This window comes from Halichoeres trimaculatus, unplaced genomic scaffold (assembly GCF_033239565.1).
Source record: "Halichoeres trimaculatus isolate MK-OKI-2021-1 unplaced genomic scaffold, fHalTri1.1 fHalTri1_scaffold_23, whole genome shotgun sequence".
Lineage (NCBI taxonomy): Eukaryota > Metazoa > Chordata > Actinopteri > Labriformes > Labridae > Halichoeres > Halichoeres trimaculatus.
In genome coordinates this window covers 8,811,098-8,829,998 of record NW_027437201.1, presented here as the reverse complement: position 1 = coordinate 8,829,998, position 18,901 = coordinate 8,811,098, and the positions used below count along the sequence as shown (strand labels likewise).

The 18,901-nt window shown below is 38.7% G+C and overlaps 1 protein-coding gene and 1 long non-coding RNA gene across 2 annotated transcripts in view; both read right to left on the bottom strand.

Annotated features, from left to right (window-relative positions):
• Positions 1-7,669, bottom strand: part of LOC141784878 (uncharacterized) — a 36,789-nt gene extending 29,120 nt beyond the window's left edge. The window contains exons 1-2 of the long non-coding RNA XR_012597488.1: positions 7,603-7,669; positions 5,645-5,762 (exon numbers count right to left, since the gene is read on the bottom strand). This is a non-coding gene — a long non-coding RNA (uncharacterized LOC141784878). The remainder of the gene's footprint in view (positions 1-5,644; positions 5,763-7,602) is intronic.
• A 3,711-nt stretch (positions 7,670-11,380) lies between these two features.
• Positions 11,381-18,901, bottom strand: part of svild (supervillin d) — a 67,117-nt gene continuing 59,596 nt past the window's right edge. Inside the window, exons 20-29 of the mRNA XM_074663548.1 lie at positions 18,539-18,839; positions 18,136-18,290; positions 15,723-15,825; positions 15,410-15,617; positions 15,189-15,322; positions 14,940-15,095; positions 13,846-13,989; positions 13,641-13,753; positions 13,167-13,322; positions 11,381-12,560 (exon numbers count right to left, since the gene is read on the bottom strand). Coding sequence (XP_074519649.1) covers positions 12,474-12,560; positions 13,167-13,322; positions 13,641-13,753; positions 13,846-13,989; positions 14,940-15,095; positions 15,189-15,322; positions 15,410-15,617; positions 15,723-15,825; positions 18,136-18,290; positions 18,539-18,839 — 1,557 coding nt within the window. The 3' untranslated portion in view covers positions 11,381-12,473. The remainder of the gene's footprint in view (positions 12,561-13,166; positions 13,323-13,640; positions 13,754-13,845; positions 13,990-14,939; positions 15,096-15,188; positions 15,323-15,409; positions 15,618-15,722; positions 15,826-18,135; positions 18,291-18,538; positions 18,840-18,901) is intronic.

Sequence of the window (18,901 nt, the reverse complement as noted above, 5' to 3'; positions counted from 1 at the left end):
TCAGGGTTCGGCCTCTGGTTTTCCCTTTTTCTCTCCAGCAGATGGATAGAGCAGAGAGGAGATGATAAACAGGCCAAAAATGATGGATGAGAGGAGGAGAAAGATCTTTCAATCAATGTGTCATCTGCAGTCCCCCTCTCATGCACAGGAAAGAGGACTTATGTCATGGTCGATGCAGGCAGGCCTTTGTTCCTCGGTGATGTGTGTCTGTGAAGGAGAGTTTCTGCATACTAACAGTGTGCAGCACCTGCTTCTAGAAAGGCGGCAATGTAAGGGGTCTGAAAACGGATAAATGTTTGTTTTTCTCTGTGGCAAAGAGTGAAGGTTTGTGACTACAAATGTGCCTGTGTGTGTGTGTGTAAGTGTGTGTGTGTTTAAGTGTGTTGCTCCAAAGCTAAGTAGTCAAACTGTCACCATCTGCTGCCTGGAATTACCCGCTGACACTCCACATCAGACAGTATAATGCTCACTTCAGCAGCTGGCTCAGTGGAAGCAGCGTTTCTAATCCCAAACATGTGTCCTGTGTGAGTGTTTTAGATTGTCTTTTTTTAATTGAAATTCCTCTACATGAATCTCACCCTGAAGGAAGAGGCTCACAACTCTTGATGACTGGAGTCCTTGACAAAAAGGCAATTTTTATTCTGGATTTTTCATGTTTGAGCTACCTACTTCAAAATCTGGGATGATGAGTTGTTCATTCTGGCTCCTTTTCAAACTAACAAAGCTTTTCAAATATATTCTTTTTTGGTACACATTTCAAATGTTAAAAACTCTCGTTTTACTCTTTTTGTACATTGGATGAAGAGAGAAAGTGTAGACATGAGTAATAAAACCTAACTGCTGCATCTTCTTCGAATAAAGAGTCTAATTTTTTTCCTATGAATGATTCTGTCTGCTATGAAAATGAAATGTAAAATACTAGAAAAGATGTGAAAAGCCTTAACATAAATAAATAAATAATAACATATTTGGGTATAATATCTAACATCTTATAAATGGCAGAAACACAAAACCTCCTATCTGTAAAATTCACTTTTTTGAGAAAACTAAAAAAAAAACATGCAGTTTTCTTGCAGAATGCTCTTTGCTAAGGATACTCAATGCATGACACACTGATTTTACACTATGTATCTGTATTAACTGTTTACAATACTGTCTAAGTATAAGTGCCTTTGCAAAGCGCACATAGAAGGTTTTTCCTACTTTTTTCTGGATTATTTTGCTGATAGTAGTTATTACATTTATTGCAAGGTGGAAGAGGTTCTACGATAAAAATACTTTAAATTGAGTTAATATTCAATAAAAAGGGTCAGAATTCTTTAAGTGGGAAATTCATTAAACGTAGTGTTTTTGCTTCCTTAAATGAATGTGGCGCCATGATGCTCAGTGAATGCATAACTAAGTAATGCCACTGTACTTGCTCTAAATTAACTCTGCAGAAGCAAAAACAAGGTGTTTCTACAGAAACAAACAGTTATTAATTAGGGATGGGGATCCAAAACCGGTTCCTGTTGAGGATCGATAAGAAATGTTTCAATCCATTGATATTGTTAACCTTTGTGCTTAACGATTCCCTTATCAATTCTTTACATTGTGTTGGAGCCGCCGGGCCTTGCGTGGACTAGTCTGCTGCAGCTACCTTAGTTTAGCAGTTAGATAACGTTTCCCAAGAAACTCTGATTCAGGATTTTCAGCTTGAAGTTTATCTGAAGAACTGACTTCATAAAGAAATGTACATTACTCTCTCTCAGGAGATTCATATTCAGTTCATTCAAAATGGTATAAATCACCTTATTTACCAAAATAACAAAATAACGCAAGCTTGATGCTAGCAGTTAGCATACATCAGTATATCTTCAGCTTCAGAATAGAATTTCAACTTTTATCACAGAAACATATCGCATCAACTCTTTGTAAAAAAAATACTGAGAATTTCAAATGTCAAAAGCTAACAGGCAATAGAAAGGCTAATGGCTGACTTCATAACTACGGAAAGCTTCCAAATAACCATTGCTATAACCACTTTGAGACACTAGATGGCCTACTTGAATTATTAATATATTACAACAAAGTACATCAACGTCACATTGTGTGCAGTTTTTATCTGTTTCTGTATAATTATGCCCAGAAATATCCAGAATCAGGGACCAATTACATTTTATTCACTTCCAGTATAAACTCAATTAAATGTTGTTGACACAGAAAACCTGTAAAGCTACTTTTTGTACCAAGAAAATTCACAACAGGAATTGATAAGGGAATGAATAAAGAATGAGATCGATAAGCAGAATTGATAAGGGCATCGGTATTGACAAAATCTTATCAATTCCCATCCCTATTATTAATAATTAAACAAAATTCCAATAATACTGAAAAAATTGAACAAAACACTGTTCACTGGATGGTTCAAAGGTTCAATGCCCTCTGTGTACTGCGACAAAAAAAAGAGTGCACAAAGATTTAAAACTGCACACATACATCCACAAATATTCATTTGCTACAAATTGAATTTATGAAGAAGCTTTTTAAGTTTTTTGCCTAAAAGTATTTACATAAGTAATCACTTTGATCTGGGATGGTCCACTCAGTTGGCTGTCTTTTGGGCTTTTTCTACACTTCTACTGTTTATGATACACACAAATCCATGTAAATGCACAATTTGCGTTGATTAACTCGGATAAAAAGGCAATCCTGGTATAAAAGCTCTTAAGACTTTCATTTGAAGGTAAACTGAGAGGACAGCACAGCACTGTTGTGCTCTGTTGCTCTGCTGTAATTGCAGAACAGTCCCAGAGAAAGTAGACCAGCAATGATTTATCAGACAATGACATCACCAGAGCGATTAGCAAATGTCTGCTGGTCTGACACACTTTGCTTTCATTTTCAAGATGAGACAAAAAAGTGTTGGCATGCTTCAACTAAACAGACCAACAGAATATATGACCTGGACCAGGAAATGACAGCTAGACTCAAAACACATTTGGTGTTGCACTTTACCCCAAGAAAAGTAAATGACATTCCAGCTGGTTTATTCTGATTCTGGGGTTGTGAGACTTGACTATGGGGTTATTTTAACTATGTACCTGCACAAGCTTTAAACTGGAGAGTGCTGCCTTGATTATTTTCAGGAAGTCTGCCTTGATATTACAGGATAAGACTGTCTGCTTTTTCAGAACTTATGTAAACTGAATTCAAACGACCCACTTTTTAATTTTGTCAGATCTTTCATCCACATCCAACAGTTTTGTTCAGGGAATAAAAAACCAGGACGTCTGTGGCAGCTCCAGCCAGTCACGCTCCTTGTCCTGAAGCCATACTACTCACTACCAGTTGGATAACAAGTGTGATATCATTGGCAGAGTTCAAAAGAGAGTAACGTGTTCCAGCTTGAGAGGCATTAAATTAAAACAAATAAATAAATAATTGAAGCAGACTGTAAAATTTCTAATAGTGTTGCAGATGCATACTTTTCGCCCACATTTCACACTAATGGGGAAGGAAATAAATTGTGGGTGGCAGAAAACTGGTCCAAAAATTCTTGGATGATTAAAATATAAGTATTTCATTTCAGGAAGAACATTTAGCTGCTTATGGGTTCAACTGGCAAGAAATTTGATTGACAAGCAATGTTCCAATTATAAAGTATGTTGCTCTTTTGGTAAACTAATCACTATTAGGAAATTTAAATTGGTTACTGAGTCATTAAAACAAAACTTTGTTCAGATGTACTGACTAGATCAAAGCCTGTTGTGGCTGCTATCGTCCACCCTTTAACATGTAGGCCTGTCACGATAATCAATAAATCAATTTATCGAACGATAAATAAAAACGTCCTTGGTAAGTTTGCCAGCCTCGATAAACTGACACGTGCATGCATGTTTGTTTTCCTCCTCTCTTTCGACCAAAGAGGCTGAATGAGAAGATGGCTCACTACGTCTATCTTTCCTAACATCGGGGTGCATAGGTTCTGTAGCGGATTTATAGCGGAGTGAGCATCTCTCAAAAATGCAATCTTTGGCATCTTTTGCGACAGGGCTGCTCGCGCGTACACACGGAGAGAGCTGAAGCAAGCGTCCTGACGGGTAAGGAGGAAACACACGCTAATATGAGTGATGGCATGAAAGATACGGTTCTTAAGCCGCCTGCCACAGTCCCAGTGCAGGAATATTTTGTTTTTTATCAGAATGAACAAAGTGTGAGCTCATGAACACCAACGAGCCAATATGTCGCATTTGTTTGAAAATAGTGGCGACGAAGAAGAAGAAGAAGGGGAAGTGCAGCAGGGCCTTGTTCTTTGACAATCCGCTCTTACTGAGGCTTTTGGTCTGCAAAGTAAATAGAAATAAAAGCGCCAAATGGTGGGCGCTCGAAGACAGCTACATTGCCAAAGAAATGCAGCCCTTCAATACGGTTGAAAGCCAGAAATGTTAAAAATGTTTGATAGACAGTACGGATTGACTGGGAAAAAGTACATGTTACAAACAATTCAGGAACTGTATAAACTCCCTTTTATTTAGGCTATAGTTGTTATTGTTGTTTTTTTTGGAGTTTTGTTTTTTCTTTAGAGACAGGGTCTATGTTTAATTGTTTTTGATTAGTATTAACAATTTTTCACTGACGTGTATTTTTTTCAAAAAGAGAGTCCATTTCATTTTCATGGTATTTTTTTTCCTCTTTCTTGTTTGTTAAAGTTATTATAATTTTTGTTTAATTTTTTTTATTTAAAAGATCCTGACCTTTTAATTACAGTTAAATGCTCTTAAGAAACTAAAGTTTCTTGCATTTGATATGGTGTACTCACTTTATTATCCCATTTATCATAATTACATCAATGAAAAAAAAAAAAAATCAAAATAATATTGACAATAATATTGTTTATCAGCAATAATACTGTGGAAAATTAATGTCTAGCAAAATTTGTTGTCGTGACAGGCCTATTAACATGTAAGTATGTATTGTGAAGTACCTTGTGTGGTTCTGGTAAGTGCCTGTGTGTGTGCTTTCCCCCTCATTTCAGACTGCCAGACTGGAGCTGATCTGATTTGAGCGTCCAGAGGCTGCCTCAGCCAATCAGGGCTGTAATTGAAGAAGCGTTTATTAAAAGGCTGGCTTGATCCTCAGTCTGGCTGCAGCTGGAATTCCCCGCTGTCCACCACCCTTTGTCTGTGCTCGGGGCTTCTATTAATAAGAGTCTGCTTTGAATTTTCTGTCTTTTTTTTTTTCTGATAAGCTTTGTGTTAAATTTGAATCTTTTGAAAATCCAGAGCAATCTGGCAGACCACACTGCCCTCAAGTGTTTTGGAGGAGTATTGCAAAGCAGTACAGGCGAATCAATGCACAAGAATGCAGTTGGTGCAGCCTGAGCCAGCACTATAAGCCCAATCAAAAATCTGTTGGACCTGTCAGTAATTCTGGTCTAGCATACTAAGATTTACAGTGTGTAAGTTGCTGTGAAAAGCATGGGTTTGCAACACAAATCAGAGTGTGTGATAATATGTGAAATAATAATCTTTTTTTAATGCAAACCCATAACAACAACAATAAGAACATACTTTTTTTTAGCTTTCATGAAATATCTAAACATTCATTTAACAGACTAGAAATAAATCATAAAAACAATATGTTTTGCAGATGAGGATCTTACCTAATGGATGGGTTCATACTGCAAAGCTTTCGGAGTTAATTCAGCAGCAGGCCTCGAGCAGTCTGGGAAAACTTAGAAAACTGAAGTCAGCAGCAGGAATCCAGAGCTAGGGGAAGCACTGCAGGGAAGAAAAAAAAAAACATTGATTAGAAACATTAACACCTTTATTCCTGCTGATGCTCCTCATTGCTTACACATAAACATAAAAACAAGACCACACACACATACCCCCACAAACACACAGGATCCAAGGTTATTGCATGCTACTCGTTCAATACTGCCTGCTGTGAGAAATTTCCATGGCCTTGGATTCCCCACGTTAAAAAAAGGGTTCATTTCTTTTTCTTCCTTCCAAGGCATTATTGCTTTGAGAGTTATGAGATTTTGAAGGACTTTCTTGTCCTCCTCAAAGCTGAGTTCATTTCTGCTGCTCCAGCTAATAAACATGTTCTCTTACAGTGAAAGAAAGTGGCTATAAAAGCAGCAGAACTGATTGGGTTCCCCTGAGGCAATCAATTTTTCTAGCATGTCTCATTTGGACGTTTATTAAATCTTTTGTTTTGTCAGCCTTCTGTTCGCTGCTCTGCAATTACGATCCCATCACTTTTTGGCAGGAATAAAAAAAACAGAACAAAACAAAAATCAAAGAACAAAGGCTGTTTCTTTCTTTTATTTCTTTTTTTTTAAACTGTATTTTATCAAATCAGCACGAACATTTTTTTTTTAACGATAGAGGTGAAGTGAAACAAGTCCAACAAAGTGCTGTATTGATCCAGTTAAGCTCACCAAACATTTTGTGTTTACACGAATACTCACTGTACATTACTAGCATGGTCTAGGGGAAATAATCAAAATCTACAGACCACAAACAGAACAATCCACTCCTACTATTTAACCAGATTTATCTCTTATAGTGGTAGTGGTGTGCTCTAAATGACCATTTGCAGTCACGCGTCAGCTGAAATGTCAGCAGAAGTCACGCTGTTGATATTAGCTTACAATTAAGTGACAACCTCTGGAGAAAGAAATGAAGCCAATGTGAAAGTTCTAGAAACTGCAGTTCCTCAAGTGTCCACTTGAGGCTGGCTCCAGAAGTGCTGGAAACCACACACACATACACACACACACACACACACACACACACACACACACACACACACACACACACACACACAATCAAAAACGACAATCAAAAAAAGGACAACTTGCATTCAAACAACAGTGCAGGGGTTGATTATTATTATTATTTTTTTCGTAATTAAACTTTCAAGTTTTTGTTACCGGCACCAGGTCTAGGGGAAACTGGGCCAATAGCAAAAGGTTAGCATAGGCAAGAGTGCACTGTGTAACCCAAAATAATGGCATAAAACACTGTGGGTTAAAGAGAGACGAGGACACAGTTAGCTTCTTACTCTGCCATAGCTCATTTAATCTGGATAACTTTGCAGAGCTTTCAAATACTCCATATAAACTATAAATGACTCAAAAACATCCAAATAAAGCAAAAGTAACATAAATGAATACATGTACAAAACAAAATAGACACTAAACAATATAAAACTGTCTTTAAACAAAAATAAATACAACCAAAAGTGCAATAGTGCAAATTAAATCCTACATACAACTCCATAGCTAAACCAAAACGCTACCTTTTCCAAAATCACTCTTTCTAAAGCACATAGCAAAACCCACATTCACTACAACACACGCGCGCGCGCACCCATACACATACACATACACATACTATCTCGTGTGGCACCTTGGCGCGAACACGCTTTCGGCGAAAGTTACTGAATAAGAACCAACTTGTCCTGTGCCGTCTACTCACTCACAAAGCTAACACAACAACACTGTACTTATCACTACAAAAGCCAAAAAATGTAATAAAACCTCATGCTTCAATTTTTCAATAGTTGTCAAAACACAGTTTGTATTGTAGAACACAGTTTGAAACGCACCTGTGGATTAAGGAGAGGCGAGGACACGGTTAGCGTCTTGCTCTGCCGTTGCTCATTTCATCTGTGCTGCGCATGAGCAGAACAAACTACATTGTCTCTTCCCTGCAGCCACAACGGCGCAACAGCGCTATCTACTGACACTTTTAGGTAGTTGTCATACCAAATGGTTTGAAATGTGATAAATATGTTCATATATTTAAAAAATAAAAAATAGATAAATACATAAATGAACAGAAAATAGGGGGTGTCTGTTTTAATACCAAAACTAAAAATATAGCATTTTCCAGCCTAATACATTTTGCCCATATAAGGACATGACTGACTTGGCAGAAAGGTGGTCACCTTGTAGCTGCCTGTCAAGAGGCTACAAGCTTACCTCACAAAGTGAGGTTGAGTTTTGCATTTTTGGAGTGATTTCAAAGGCATCATGGCCATATGATCTATAGCAGAATCCTAAAAACAGGTCAATAACACTGATCTTTGTAAATTTGACAGTCACTGAAATTAATGTAAAGTAGGCCAACTATCTTTAATGCATAACAACTCACCAGCTTCCACTGTGCACTGGAGTAAGCAAAGTCAGTAGGTACGTGTCTGCAAATGGTCACATATAGTAGTAGTCACATAACCCAGCCAAGGATTGGTCAATTATCAATTATACAAAAAACCTAAACTTATTGTTTTTATGCATTTTTTTCTTTATTTTGAATAATACTTAAGAATTTCATTAAATAATAAGAACACAGTTGATCATTTGTGCAGACCAGGGTTAGTTACGGAGCTCCACAAGGCTCAGTGCTTGGACCAATTCTTTCCAGACCTACTAATGTTTTTAAAGAGAGCATTAAGATATGATTTGTTATGATTTAGCGATATAGAAATAAAGGTTGGGCTTTATTTTTCTATGCAGACATATCCAGAAAAGGAATAACCATAACTGCTGAAATGTTAAAATACTGTTCTGATCAGTGAACCGTTAACAATGACAGCAGCGCCTTTACTGAACTGACTAAAGCTGAGGAGACTCTAGTGGTGCTTTTGTTTAAAAGTCCCAGGTGATCAAACATCTTCACACAATTAATCACAACAGCTAAATAAATTTTCCCCAATCTGATAGAAATGCATGACAACAATTTATGGTGAGCAGATGGTTGTGCAAATTATAATCCCAACAGAGTGAGCAAGACCCTATTAAATTTAATATGGTTTGATTTAAACACATTATACCTGGCATCCCATTTCCCTCTAATCTGAGAAGTAAGAGCTTTTGTTTGAGAACTTTTGACCAATCAGAATCAAGCATTTTATACAGTCAGGTAATAGGTGAGAAAAACAAGTGTTTAAGAGGCTTTATAGTGTTTATGAGCCACACTATTTGCAGATTATGAAAATGTAGCCTATGAAGTCATTTAATAAATGCAAATGTGAGGTTTTATGCATGTAGCCTATTATTCTGCCCCACTTTTATAAGATGATAAACAAGATGTTTTTACTGAGTTGACTTGATAAAATATTGCTGAGTACGGTTCAGACTGAGTTTAAAATCCCTCCAGGCTCATAATAGGACAGAATTTGGAGCCTGATCAGACACTGAGACTGTTTTTCCTTTCCAAGCTGTCCATTCCGCTCTATCATCTCATATCCAGCCTGTTATTTCTCAAGCTAATCTTGTATTAGCAGCCTCATTGTTTGCCTGCATGTTAGGCGCATTGTGGGATGCTGGGGCACCTGAGCCAGGAGGCAGAGTGATGCAGGTGATTAATGCTCACAGGACAGAGATGATAATAAATAAACAAACCAGCCGCCCATTTGCTGTTGGAGGAAGCAGCGGCTGCCTCCTGCCATCTGTTGTGGAAATAATGTTTGCTGCTGCTGCGTGTTTGACAGGGGGATCTATAGAAATGAGACATGAAGCTTTGCTGTGATTTAATAGATGTGCCTTTTCTACCTCCTTAACTTTGTGTGTTTACAGTATCACATTGACCATGTATGTGTGGCAAACAGATGTTCTCCCTCTCAGCCAGGCAGGTGTTACTTAAAACAGTCATTACAATGCAAAAGGCGGGCAGAACACAATGGATATTCATTAACAATTTAGACACAATGTTCTACAAAATGTTCAAGACCCGCTGCTTACAAACAACAATTACAAGCCAGTTTGTTTTTATTTGCTCTAAATGTTTCACTGTCAGCTCATAACTAATTTATTGTGCATGGCCTTAAAATCTGCAAACATTTACAAAGTGTAATATTGGACTTGCAGCACCCCCTGGTGGTTACTTATGGGAATGATTATCCACATCCAACCTAATGCATAAAGATGCAAGCTGCATTACAAAAAAAGACTCCAGGATGTCCTCTGTAGATGGATTCATATGTTATCATCTAATTTCATCACACAGCAGCATCATAACAAGGTCGTGTTGTTGTTGTTTTTCCTTTCAGTTAATTCACTGATGACCTTTCATAGAGTATTTAAATGTTGTTTAAATTAAGACTTGCTTAACATAGGTTGGCCAACATTAACATGATATCACAAAACACTGCTTGTCATTGTGTGAAGGTTGTACTACAACATGCAATCTTGCATGATGAGAAAGAAATTTGAACCATTATTAAACGTAATATGATCTCTTTAGTAACAAACCTCTGGATTAATACTCAACCCTAGTCTAGTGTTTTTTTTCTTTTGACACTACAGTTTTTTCTTATATCTAGTATAGCATTGATCCAAATAATTTCTATTAACAACCAAACAAACAGAAAGGGGCATCTGGTCGTAGGAAAAAAATATGGAGCCTGAAACTTGAAGAATTCGACATACCTGCTCAGCTCTTTAAAACAAATTAAATATGACCTCATGTGCTATCTAACGAAGCACCAAGATCTTTAATTTTTTTCAAATAATGATTTGTGTTTCAAAGTCATTGAAATGTATATTAAAGAGGGGGTAGTGTTTCATTTGTTCCCCCTTTTCTTTAAGGTTTTCACTATCTATTTAATACACTTGTATTAGCATAAAAGATTTATAGCTAAAACAAATGTATTTTTCTCACACTGGCATCTCCCATTTCAGCTCCTGAAAAGCTTTGTTTTAGCTACTGTCTCTTTAAGGCTGCCTGCTTCACAAAACCCCTTTACTCTGATTGGACAGCCATCTGGAGGCTTGTTATAGGCAAACTTTGGTGTTTGAGGCCCACCCCTGAACATGTTAGGAACCAGTAAGGAGATCCTTGTGCGATGACCTCATCATTCAAAAAGGTCTTGTGAGTTTACAGACAGATCTAAGGATTTCTACGACACAATTACGTTGAGGTATGAAAATCAGATCACGTTTAGTTTGGATATCAATACCTTATGTCCATGTTTAAAATATTGGAGGGTGAAATAACCCCTCTGGTTGGTAGGAACAGCCGAGTTTCATAGCTCACCTGTTAATTCACATAATTTAGTGTTCAAGGTTTAACCTCTAAAGATTTTTTTCTTGTGTCATTGCTCTTGATTTATTCAGAGGCCACAAGAGATGTTATATATTTTGCAGGTCTTGAGGAACATGTGTGCACAATTTGACGTACATATGTAGCTGTAAAACCACAGGTGCCATGATCACATGTTAACTAATTCAGCAAGCTATGTATTTTGATGGTATACACTTCCAAGACAAAACTTGGTGACCTCAAAAGTTTAAATGTGATTTTAATTCTTATCAAGAGAGCCAAGAAAGAAAAGAGCCAAACATTTTTAGAAACATTTTATTGAGAAGGGAATCTTGAGTGTTAATATCTTCCCTTCCACCAATGTTAACCTCATGTATGTGCCATGAAACACAGCTGACCTAAAGGCTGTCTCCATGTAGAATAATGTATCACAAAAAGTTGCATATGTTGCAAAAAATAATACAATTGTTGGTAAATTGCTTTTGTGGATATCATGCAGAGAATCCTTAATTCAGACGTAGCAGGGAGTCATATCAACAGTTTGTTTTACACATCATAAAAAGCCACAAGTTTACATTTGTGGTGCCAGCTACAGAGGCAGTTTACACAGCACAGTTCCTCTCTTGTTTCTTTCACAGACAAAGACACACGTAATACTTTTTAAGTTGTACATTGGTACACACTCATACAAAGACACACACAAATACAAAACAGCGCACAAAAAGACGATGAAACAATCACATTTGGTCCCAAACAACCAGTTAATAGTCCTGCCATAACAGGCACACAGACAGCTTTTCATATGAAGCAGGAAGTATTCAGTACCAAAAACTCTTGGGGTCAGTCTATTAACAAATTTATGCTTTAAAAGTAAGACTTTTACCAGACTTTACCTGACGTCTGCTGAAAAGATACAAATTAAGCTGTTTTTCTCCTGCAGGAAAACTAAGCTAAAGAATACAATCATGGTTTTTAAGAACATTGTGTTTCTTTGAAAAAACTCAGATAAGGAAGAGGATGCTGAACAATGGAATCCCAACAAAAAGAGATTAAAAAAACAAAACAAACTCAGGCTGACAGGCAATATTCATAAAAACAAAAACTGACACATTTGAAGAACACATTAAAACACATTCAGGAAAAGTATATTACATATTTATATAGGAAGGTTAGCTACTTTAAACCATAAAAACACCTCGCCATTCAAAGATTAAAAATTGCACATAATGTTTGGCTAAAATATTTAGTGATACATTACAAAAAAAGTGTGATTCTTTAAAAATTCCTTACAAATAAGGTCACATGAACAAATTGTACAGTTCCTTTTTTTTATCTGTGAAAAATAAAGGTCATGTTTTTTCTTGGAATAAAAGTACATAAGGAGAACTTCTTTAAACATAAAAAACAGGCAGAGTTATTAACAAACAGATGTGTTCAAAAGAGGCCTTTGCTCTTCTTAAGGTTCTTTTGCTTCCAGTTTGGCAGGGCGTTGAACTCAACTCGACTCATCTCAAGAAGGCTCTGCAAAACAAACAAAAATAAGTCAGAGTAGAAAAAAAAATAGGAGATACTTTTAAAGAGGGGTATTTTGCTTTCCCACATCTGAAACATGTATTCAAAGTAGCAACACTGGATGTTCAGACAAAGCGTGTGCAGATTTTCAAATCTCTACATATTTATTTATATGCTGTAGAAATTTCTGAATCCAACAGTTAACTGCTAAAAAACGTTTGTTCTAAAAATAGCACGCCATCGACACAAGACTTGCTAAAATGATGAGGTCATCTCATAAGAATCTCCTAACTCTACTAATCACAACACGATGATGGACGGGCCTCAAACACCATGTCCACTCGATGCTTTGCCCACAAGAGGCCTCCAGAGGGCTGGCCAATCAGAAGGAAGGGGGTTTGTGGGGCAGGGAGCACCAGCTAAGATGAAGTGTTTTAGACAGAGGCTGAAATAAGTCATTTCTGAAGCACCAGAGAAAGAAAAAAAAAAAAGTTTGTTTTTTTTTAAACTGCAAATCATGTATGGCTACTACCAGAGAGACAGTATCAACACCCCCAAAAAGTACAACACCCCCTCTTTAAAAGCTATCTTTTAGTCTTCGAGAGTCTCCCCCACCTTGAAGTCCTGGTCAGACAGGTAGTCTTCCAGGCGCAGAGGGTCCACTCCCTCTGGCAGTGGTTTCCTGGTCAGCTCCTCGATGGAGTACTGCTGTTTGCTGAGCTTGGACAGAGCCTCCTTCACCAGGATCACCTTGTTCTTTGAGCCTTCAGCCTACACAAATCACAAGTTGATGTATAAGTCACGGCATTTTTTAAAGGAGGGAACCAAGCAGTGTGTGGTTCAATCACCTGGAATACAAAAATATTCATTTTTCAGTCTCAACAGAAAAGTTTTGATTTTTGTTTTCTGAGTAAATCCTCTTCAATGCTTTGCTTCCTCTGTGCCTTCAGTAGCAGTTATTTCATTGATTTCAGCTTTAAAAAGACATCTGGTTGAGTGAGATGATTTCTATCCTCCATCCCCTCCTCCTGCCACAACACAGACTTTTAAAGAGAAACAACATCTTGATCAGAAAATAGGGTTTCCCACCTTTGAGGTGATACTGGTGTCTTTCTCCCAGTATGGGAAGATGTTTGTGAAAGTTAATGGTTCACTGCCTGCAAGGACCAAATAGGCCAGAGGGGGGCGCCGAGGGTTCTTCTCTGTAAGTCAGAACAGGTAGAGTAAGTATGCTGGTCCTGCACTTTGATAAACTTAAACATTAAAGCTCCAGTCGCTGAGCTTGAACACGGACCTTTGCAGTACTGCAGAACCGTCTCCATGGCACACTTCCTCTCGCTGTTCCAGCGCATCTTTGCAGACCCCGTGCACTGAGTGTCATCAGGCTGCCAGCCCTGCCACAGGTACACCTCCATACGGTTATCCAGCATGAACAGGGCTGTAAACACAACAGAGTAGGAAGAACATGACTTGACATTACACAGAAAAAATAGTTGATATGACCTTTAAAGATGCTGTAAGGAGGATCTGTTTTAATTGCACTCCCTTGCCCCCTTGTAGGCTGGAGTCTCTGCACACTGTCATAAATTACTTTTAGTAAGGCGTGTGTTTGATTGGATTAAATGGAGATCGGATCAAAACAAATTTTCTTTGTTCAAGACGACTTTTTACTGAATACAATGCGCTGAGGTAAGGTATTAATCAGTTCAGTTATGTAGCCCTACGGTTTGAAACGTGACATCAAGCAAACGTTGTAGCAGCGGGCTAACATTATTAGCCTGCTGCTACAACGTATTTGTACGCTAATATGACAACAAGTAAACACTGTCAGTTTGTGAGTAGTTTAGGAGCTGTTCATAATTAGTGTAGTTGGCAGCCTGGTGCTCTAAGACATGTCCGTAATGTGTAACATTTGTTAATCCTGGTTAGCTATGTCCTGCTAATTAGCCTTTAGCTCGTGCTCTATCACTCTCCCGTTTAGCTTTCTTCTGCCCCTCAGTCCTTTTTCTGCCAGACAGTTAGGCTTAAGTGTCCACCATCAATACAAAATTAACCACAGAAATCATTTTTAGCAGAGAAAAACACAGATCTCTGGGTTGTATCTCTTCCCTCTACTAAACTTAGTCAGCCAGCGTGGTGTTGTCATAGAGACCTAGACGTGCCGTAAGTCAATATGGTCCTGGTCGACCCACTCTGGTAGCTAAAGAGTGGCAATTTAAAATAACCTGTAACCAACAACATTGGCGCTGATAATCTCATTTTGAAGGGTGGTTTATGATCAGGTATATAACTAGAAGGGAGACTTTTTCAAGATCACATTCAAACTCCTCACAGCCCCTTTAATTGAAAAGAAACAGGGGATGTATCACTGCTACATGTGTGTGGTACCTGGCTGTTGTGCAGAGTAGAGGTTCTCTTGCAGGAACGGCATCGCCATGACTCCCTCTGTCACCCGAGCTGAGTACAACTTCTCCTCCCCCTCAAACACTCCAGAGCTCGCACTCAGCCTGAACAGCCGGGGTGTGTAGTTGTACTTCCCTGGATCTGCAGATGAAAAACAACGTTTTACTGCGTCAGCTCACCTACTGATGAAAAACAGCGATAGGTGGTATTTCTTTTTTGTTTACGAGGGTGCACCTTGCAGCATGCAGTCGTAAGCCTTCTTGTCCTTTGCGCCCAGGGCCTGTGAGAACTCTGCTGGCTCAGATCCTTCCTCCACCTCCTCCACTTTTACACCACTTGTTTTGCTCAGACCTAACTCAGAGGGGCACCTTGAGGACACAACAAGAAAAGAAATGTAGCTCCAAACACGTCTGAATCAGTGGGACCTCTCTTAATACATCCTCCTGCAGCCTCACCTCTGGGTCACTTTGTCTGCGGCTCTTTTAGCCACCTGCCGGGCGCTGGCATGAGCTTTACAGCCGTGCCACAGATAGAGACGGCTTTTCTGGGCATTAAGAAGCACCAAGCTGGCACGAGAGCGCAGACTGGAACGCTGACAGTCTACCTCCACCAGAGAGGCCTCCACCTCCGCCTCACCACGGACACAGAACAGCCTCCAGCCATCTGGAGGAGTCAGGGAAACATGGTTAGACGTGTCAAAGCGGGAATGATTCAGGGTTTATGCATCAGTGAGAAGCAAACAAAAGAAAGCAGAGGGGGATTTGTTACCTGTGTTGTTGGCACTGCCCTCTCTGCTGCCCTTATGGATGACCAAACCTCCCTGGAAGAGCTGGAGAAATGCTGGAGGCTCTTTCCCCTCAGTCACTAACACCTGTACAGACAAAATCACACAATGATTAACTCTTTGTTCCCCCTGCTATAAAACAGACTGACAGGGTTAATTAAAAGGACAAATTCATTCAAGTAGCAGTCCAGAGATTTACACTGAGCTTGTATGAAGAAGAATGTTCCTAACTTCAAGTCAAGTCAAAAGAAATTTCTCTCTCTGTGGACTCGATGGCTCTTTTTTTGATCTCTGTACATCTCTCTGTTGTAGATTAAAGGATGGACACACAATACAAAAACTGTGTTCACTTGCAGTGAAAGGTGCACATTGGACAGACAGTCTTACCAAATATGTCAAACACACACCTGTGACAGGAATGGATTGCTTGTACTTTGACAGATAAGTCACACCGTGGTAAGACGTTATAGATTTTGAAGGTCTGACGTTTCAGGGATATCTCATCTTTGTCTCATTAAATAAAACAAAACAAAACCTGTTTGTTTGAGCTTATCATCAGTAACTTAGCTAGCTTGTCATCTCCCTGTCTTTGTTACAGAAATACTGGTCGTCGACAACCATTTGTTACATTTTCATTAATGTAATTAACACTACAGTCAGCCAATGTCCACACACTGCAAAAAGTAAAATGTATGCAAGTGTTTATGTCTGGTTCTTAATATAAATAGTTTTATTAGATCTAATGTGAGCAGACAAATCATCAAATGGGGTTAAAAGAAAAAAGCTTCTAATTCCAAGAAATTTCTCAAACTAAGGTTGCATCCACATTTGGCCTTTTACTCTTTTTTTTTTTCTAAGCAAATCAGCTGTCATTTTATGCCTTTTAATTAGGGTTGTCAGGTGATTAAAAAAAATAATCTAATCATATACAGGATTAATTATTTAATCTAATTAATTCTTTTTAAAACTCATATCTGCTTATTGTCCCCAAATTGTGAATTTGAATTCTAGTAAATTACAGAACTGTAGTGCATGACTAAATGAATGAATAAACATTGAAGAGAAGATTTGTAAATCCACATTTTTTTCAACTGGCCAATATTAAAATGTCTGTGCTCAGTGCCATCAATGTCTATAGAGGCAGGGTCTGGTGAAGCTTGTCAATCAAAATCATGCTCGTAAACTACTGTGGGTGAGAGCAGTGTGCTCTTTGGATGAGAGCTCGGCATGGATATGAGGAGAAGATGTGAGATGACAGAGACATAATGTGAGGCTGCAAGTCCGAAAAGTTCAGGCAGCTCACGCTCCAACTGAGGATGTGTCACGGTAGAGCAGAGAGAAAGAGCAGCAAGATCAAAGGATGGAGCTTGATCAAAAAAATATGTTTTGTCTGTTTTTTGGCTCAAAAACAGGTAGAGGCATGAAAGAAGTCAAAGAAAATAGTCACAGAAAACAACATTATTTGGGTCTTCAAAGATCATCCAAGGTGCTCTGAAAATGGCTGGCAGCAAATGAGGTCATCTGTGTTAATTTTTATAGCGCATTAATTTGTGGTGTAATTCATTAATCTAATTAATGCATTAAAGTGACAGCCCTACTTTTAATATCTCACAATTAGAAAAATACATGTTCAGATGAATGTGGCTCATACAAAGTCTAATCAGAAACTCTTACTAACAAGACGTCAACACTCGCTTGGATTTCAATTTTTGTGGTACATAGGCGTTTTTGTATGCACTTGATGTCATTTCTTGAATTTTTTTTTTTAGATGCAGAAAATTCATTTAATTTTTATAATGGATAAACAAAAGTATGAAAAAAAATGATATTTACCAATTATTATTGAATAACCCTTAAAAAACATAAAGACACATTTCAAGTAAATTGAGTGACAAACCGATGAAAAACATTTGGATCCGAAACAATTTTTGATGAGGAAAAGATGGCCTTGCAGTCTAGATCACGGCCCATGAGGTTTGCCCTCAAATAGGTTCAAATCCAGCCTTTGGCCTGTTTCCAACACGTCATTCCCCACTCTCCTGCTCTACCCACTGTCCTGTCCTCTCTAATGAAAGGCATAAAAAGAACAAAAATAACTTAAAAGAAAAAAAAAATCTTGACCCTGAACTATGAGCAATATTATGTGAGTTATTATAAACCCTGTTTAAAGGTGTAGTTCATACACTTGTTTTAACATAGCTTCAGTAGCTTTGCCTACTTGACATTTTAATCCAAGTGAATTTAATTAAGGATTAAATTTGTATAAAAGAAACACACACAAAAAAGAGAATTTGTCAATCTCTGGACTGAACTTCAGCGGATTATGATATCGACCAGGAGTGTGTTCAAATGTCAAGAACTCAATCATCAGTGTGGCTGTTGTCAAAGTTGACTGACCTGTGACCCCCTGTGGCTGCCCAGCTCCACCGTCATCAGAGCTGAGGTCCCTTTCTCGCTGGCGCTGGAGTGACGACCCTGCCAGAAAAAACATGCGATCCTCTCCCTCCCAGGAGCCCCGGCACTTAGCTCACCAGGTTTTTGACGCTTCCCCACTGACAAACAGAGCAGAGAGTGGAAAGAATGGAAACATTTTACTCTTAAAGCTCTGAAATGTAAGACCTAAGAACTTTCTTCAAAACACAGAAATATCACGACTTTCCAGCTTGCTATTTTTGTTTGAGCTTCATCATCACTAAGTCACTAGAGTCAGATACTTTTTCCTTCCACTATCAATCTCCTCAATTTCTCTGAGCCTCCTCTCACATACTCCCTGCATCTCCATTCCAGACTCCTAACTCACCAAGTGTAGTGATGGAGTATTTCCATCGGATGATGTAGGCGTCTCCTTGGTGCAGTTGTCCCAGGCTCTCCTCAGGCAGCTCCTCCTCTCCGTGCTCTTTGATATGCCAGGCATCCACAGCTACTGTGGCGAGCTCCGCCTGTCTACCGTCATCAGCCCTTACGATGCCGTGGCCCCTCTGTACGTCCACGCCCTCCAGGACTGTCTTCACCGGCTCTGGCTCGTTGTCCAGGAGGACTTTGGCGTCGCATGGCTGCAGTTCCAAGTCGAAGGAGGTGCGGTCAGATGTGTGGACTGGGCTCTGAGAAGAAAAAGTTTAAAGTTTAAAGTCAATTTAACTGTGGATTTAGAGGATTAAAGGCG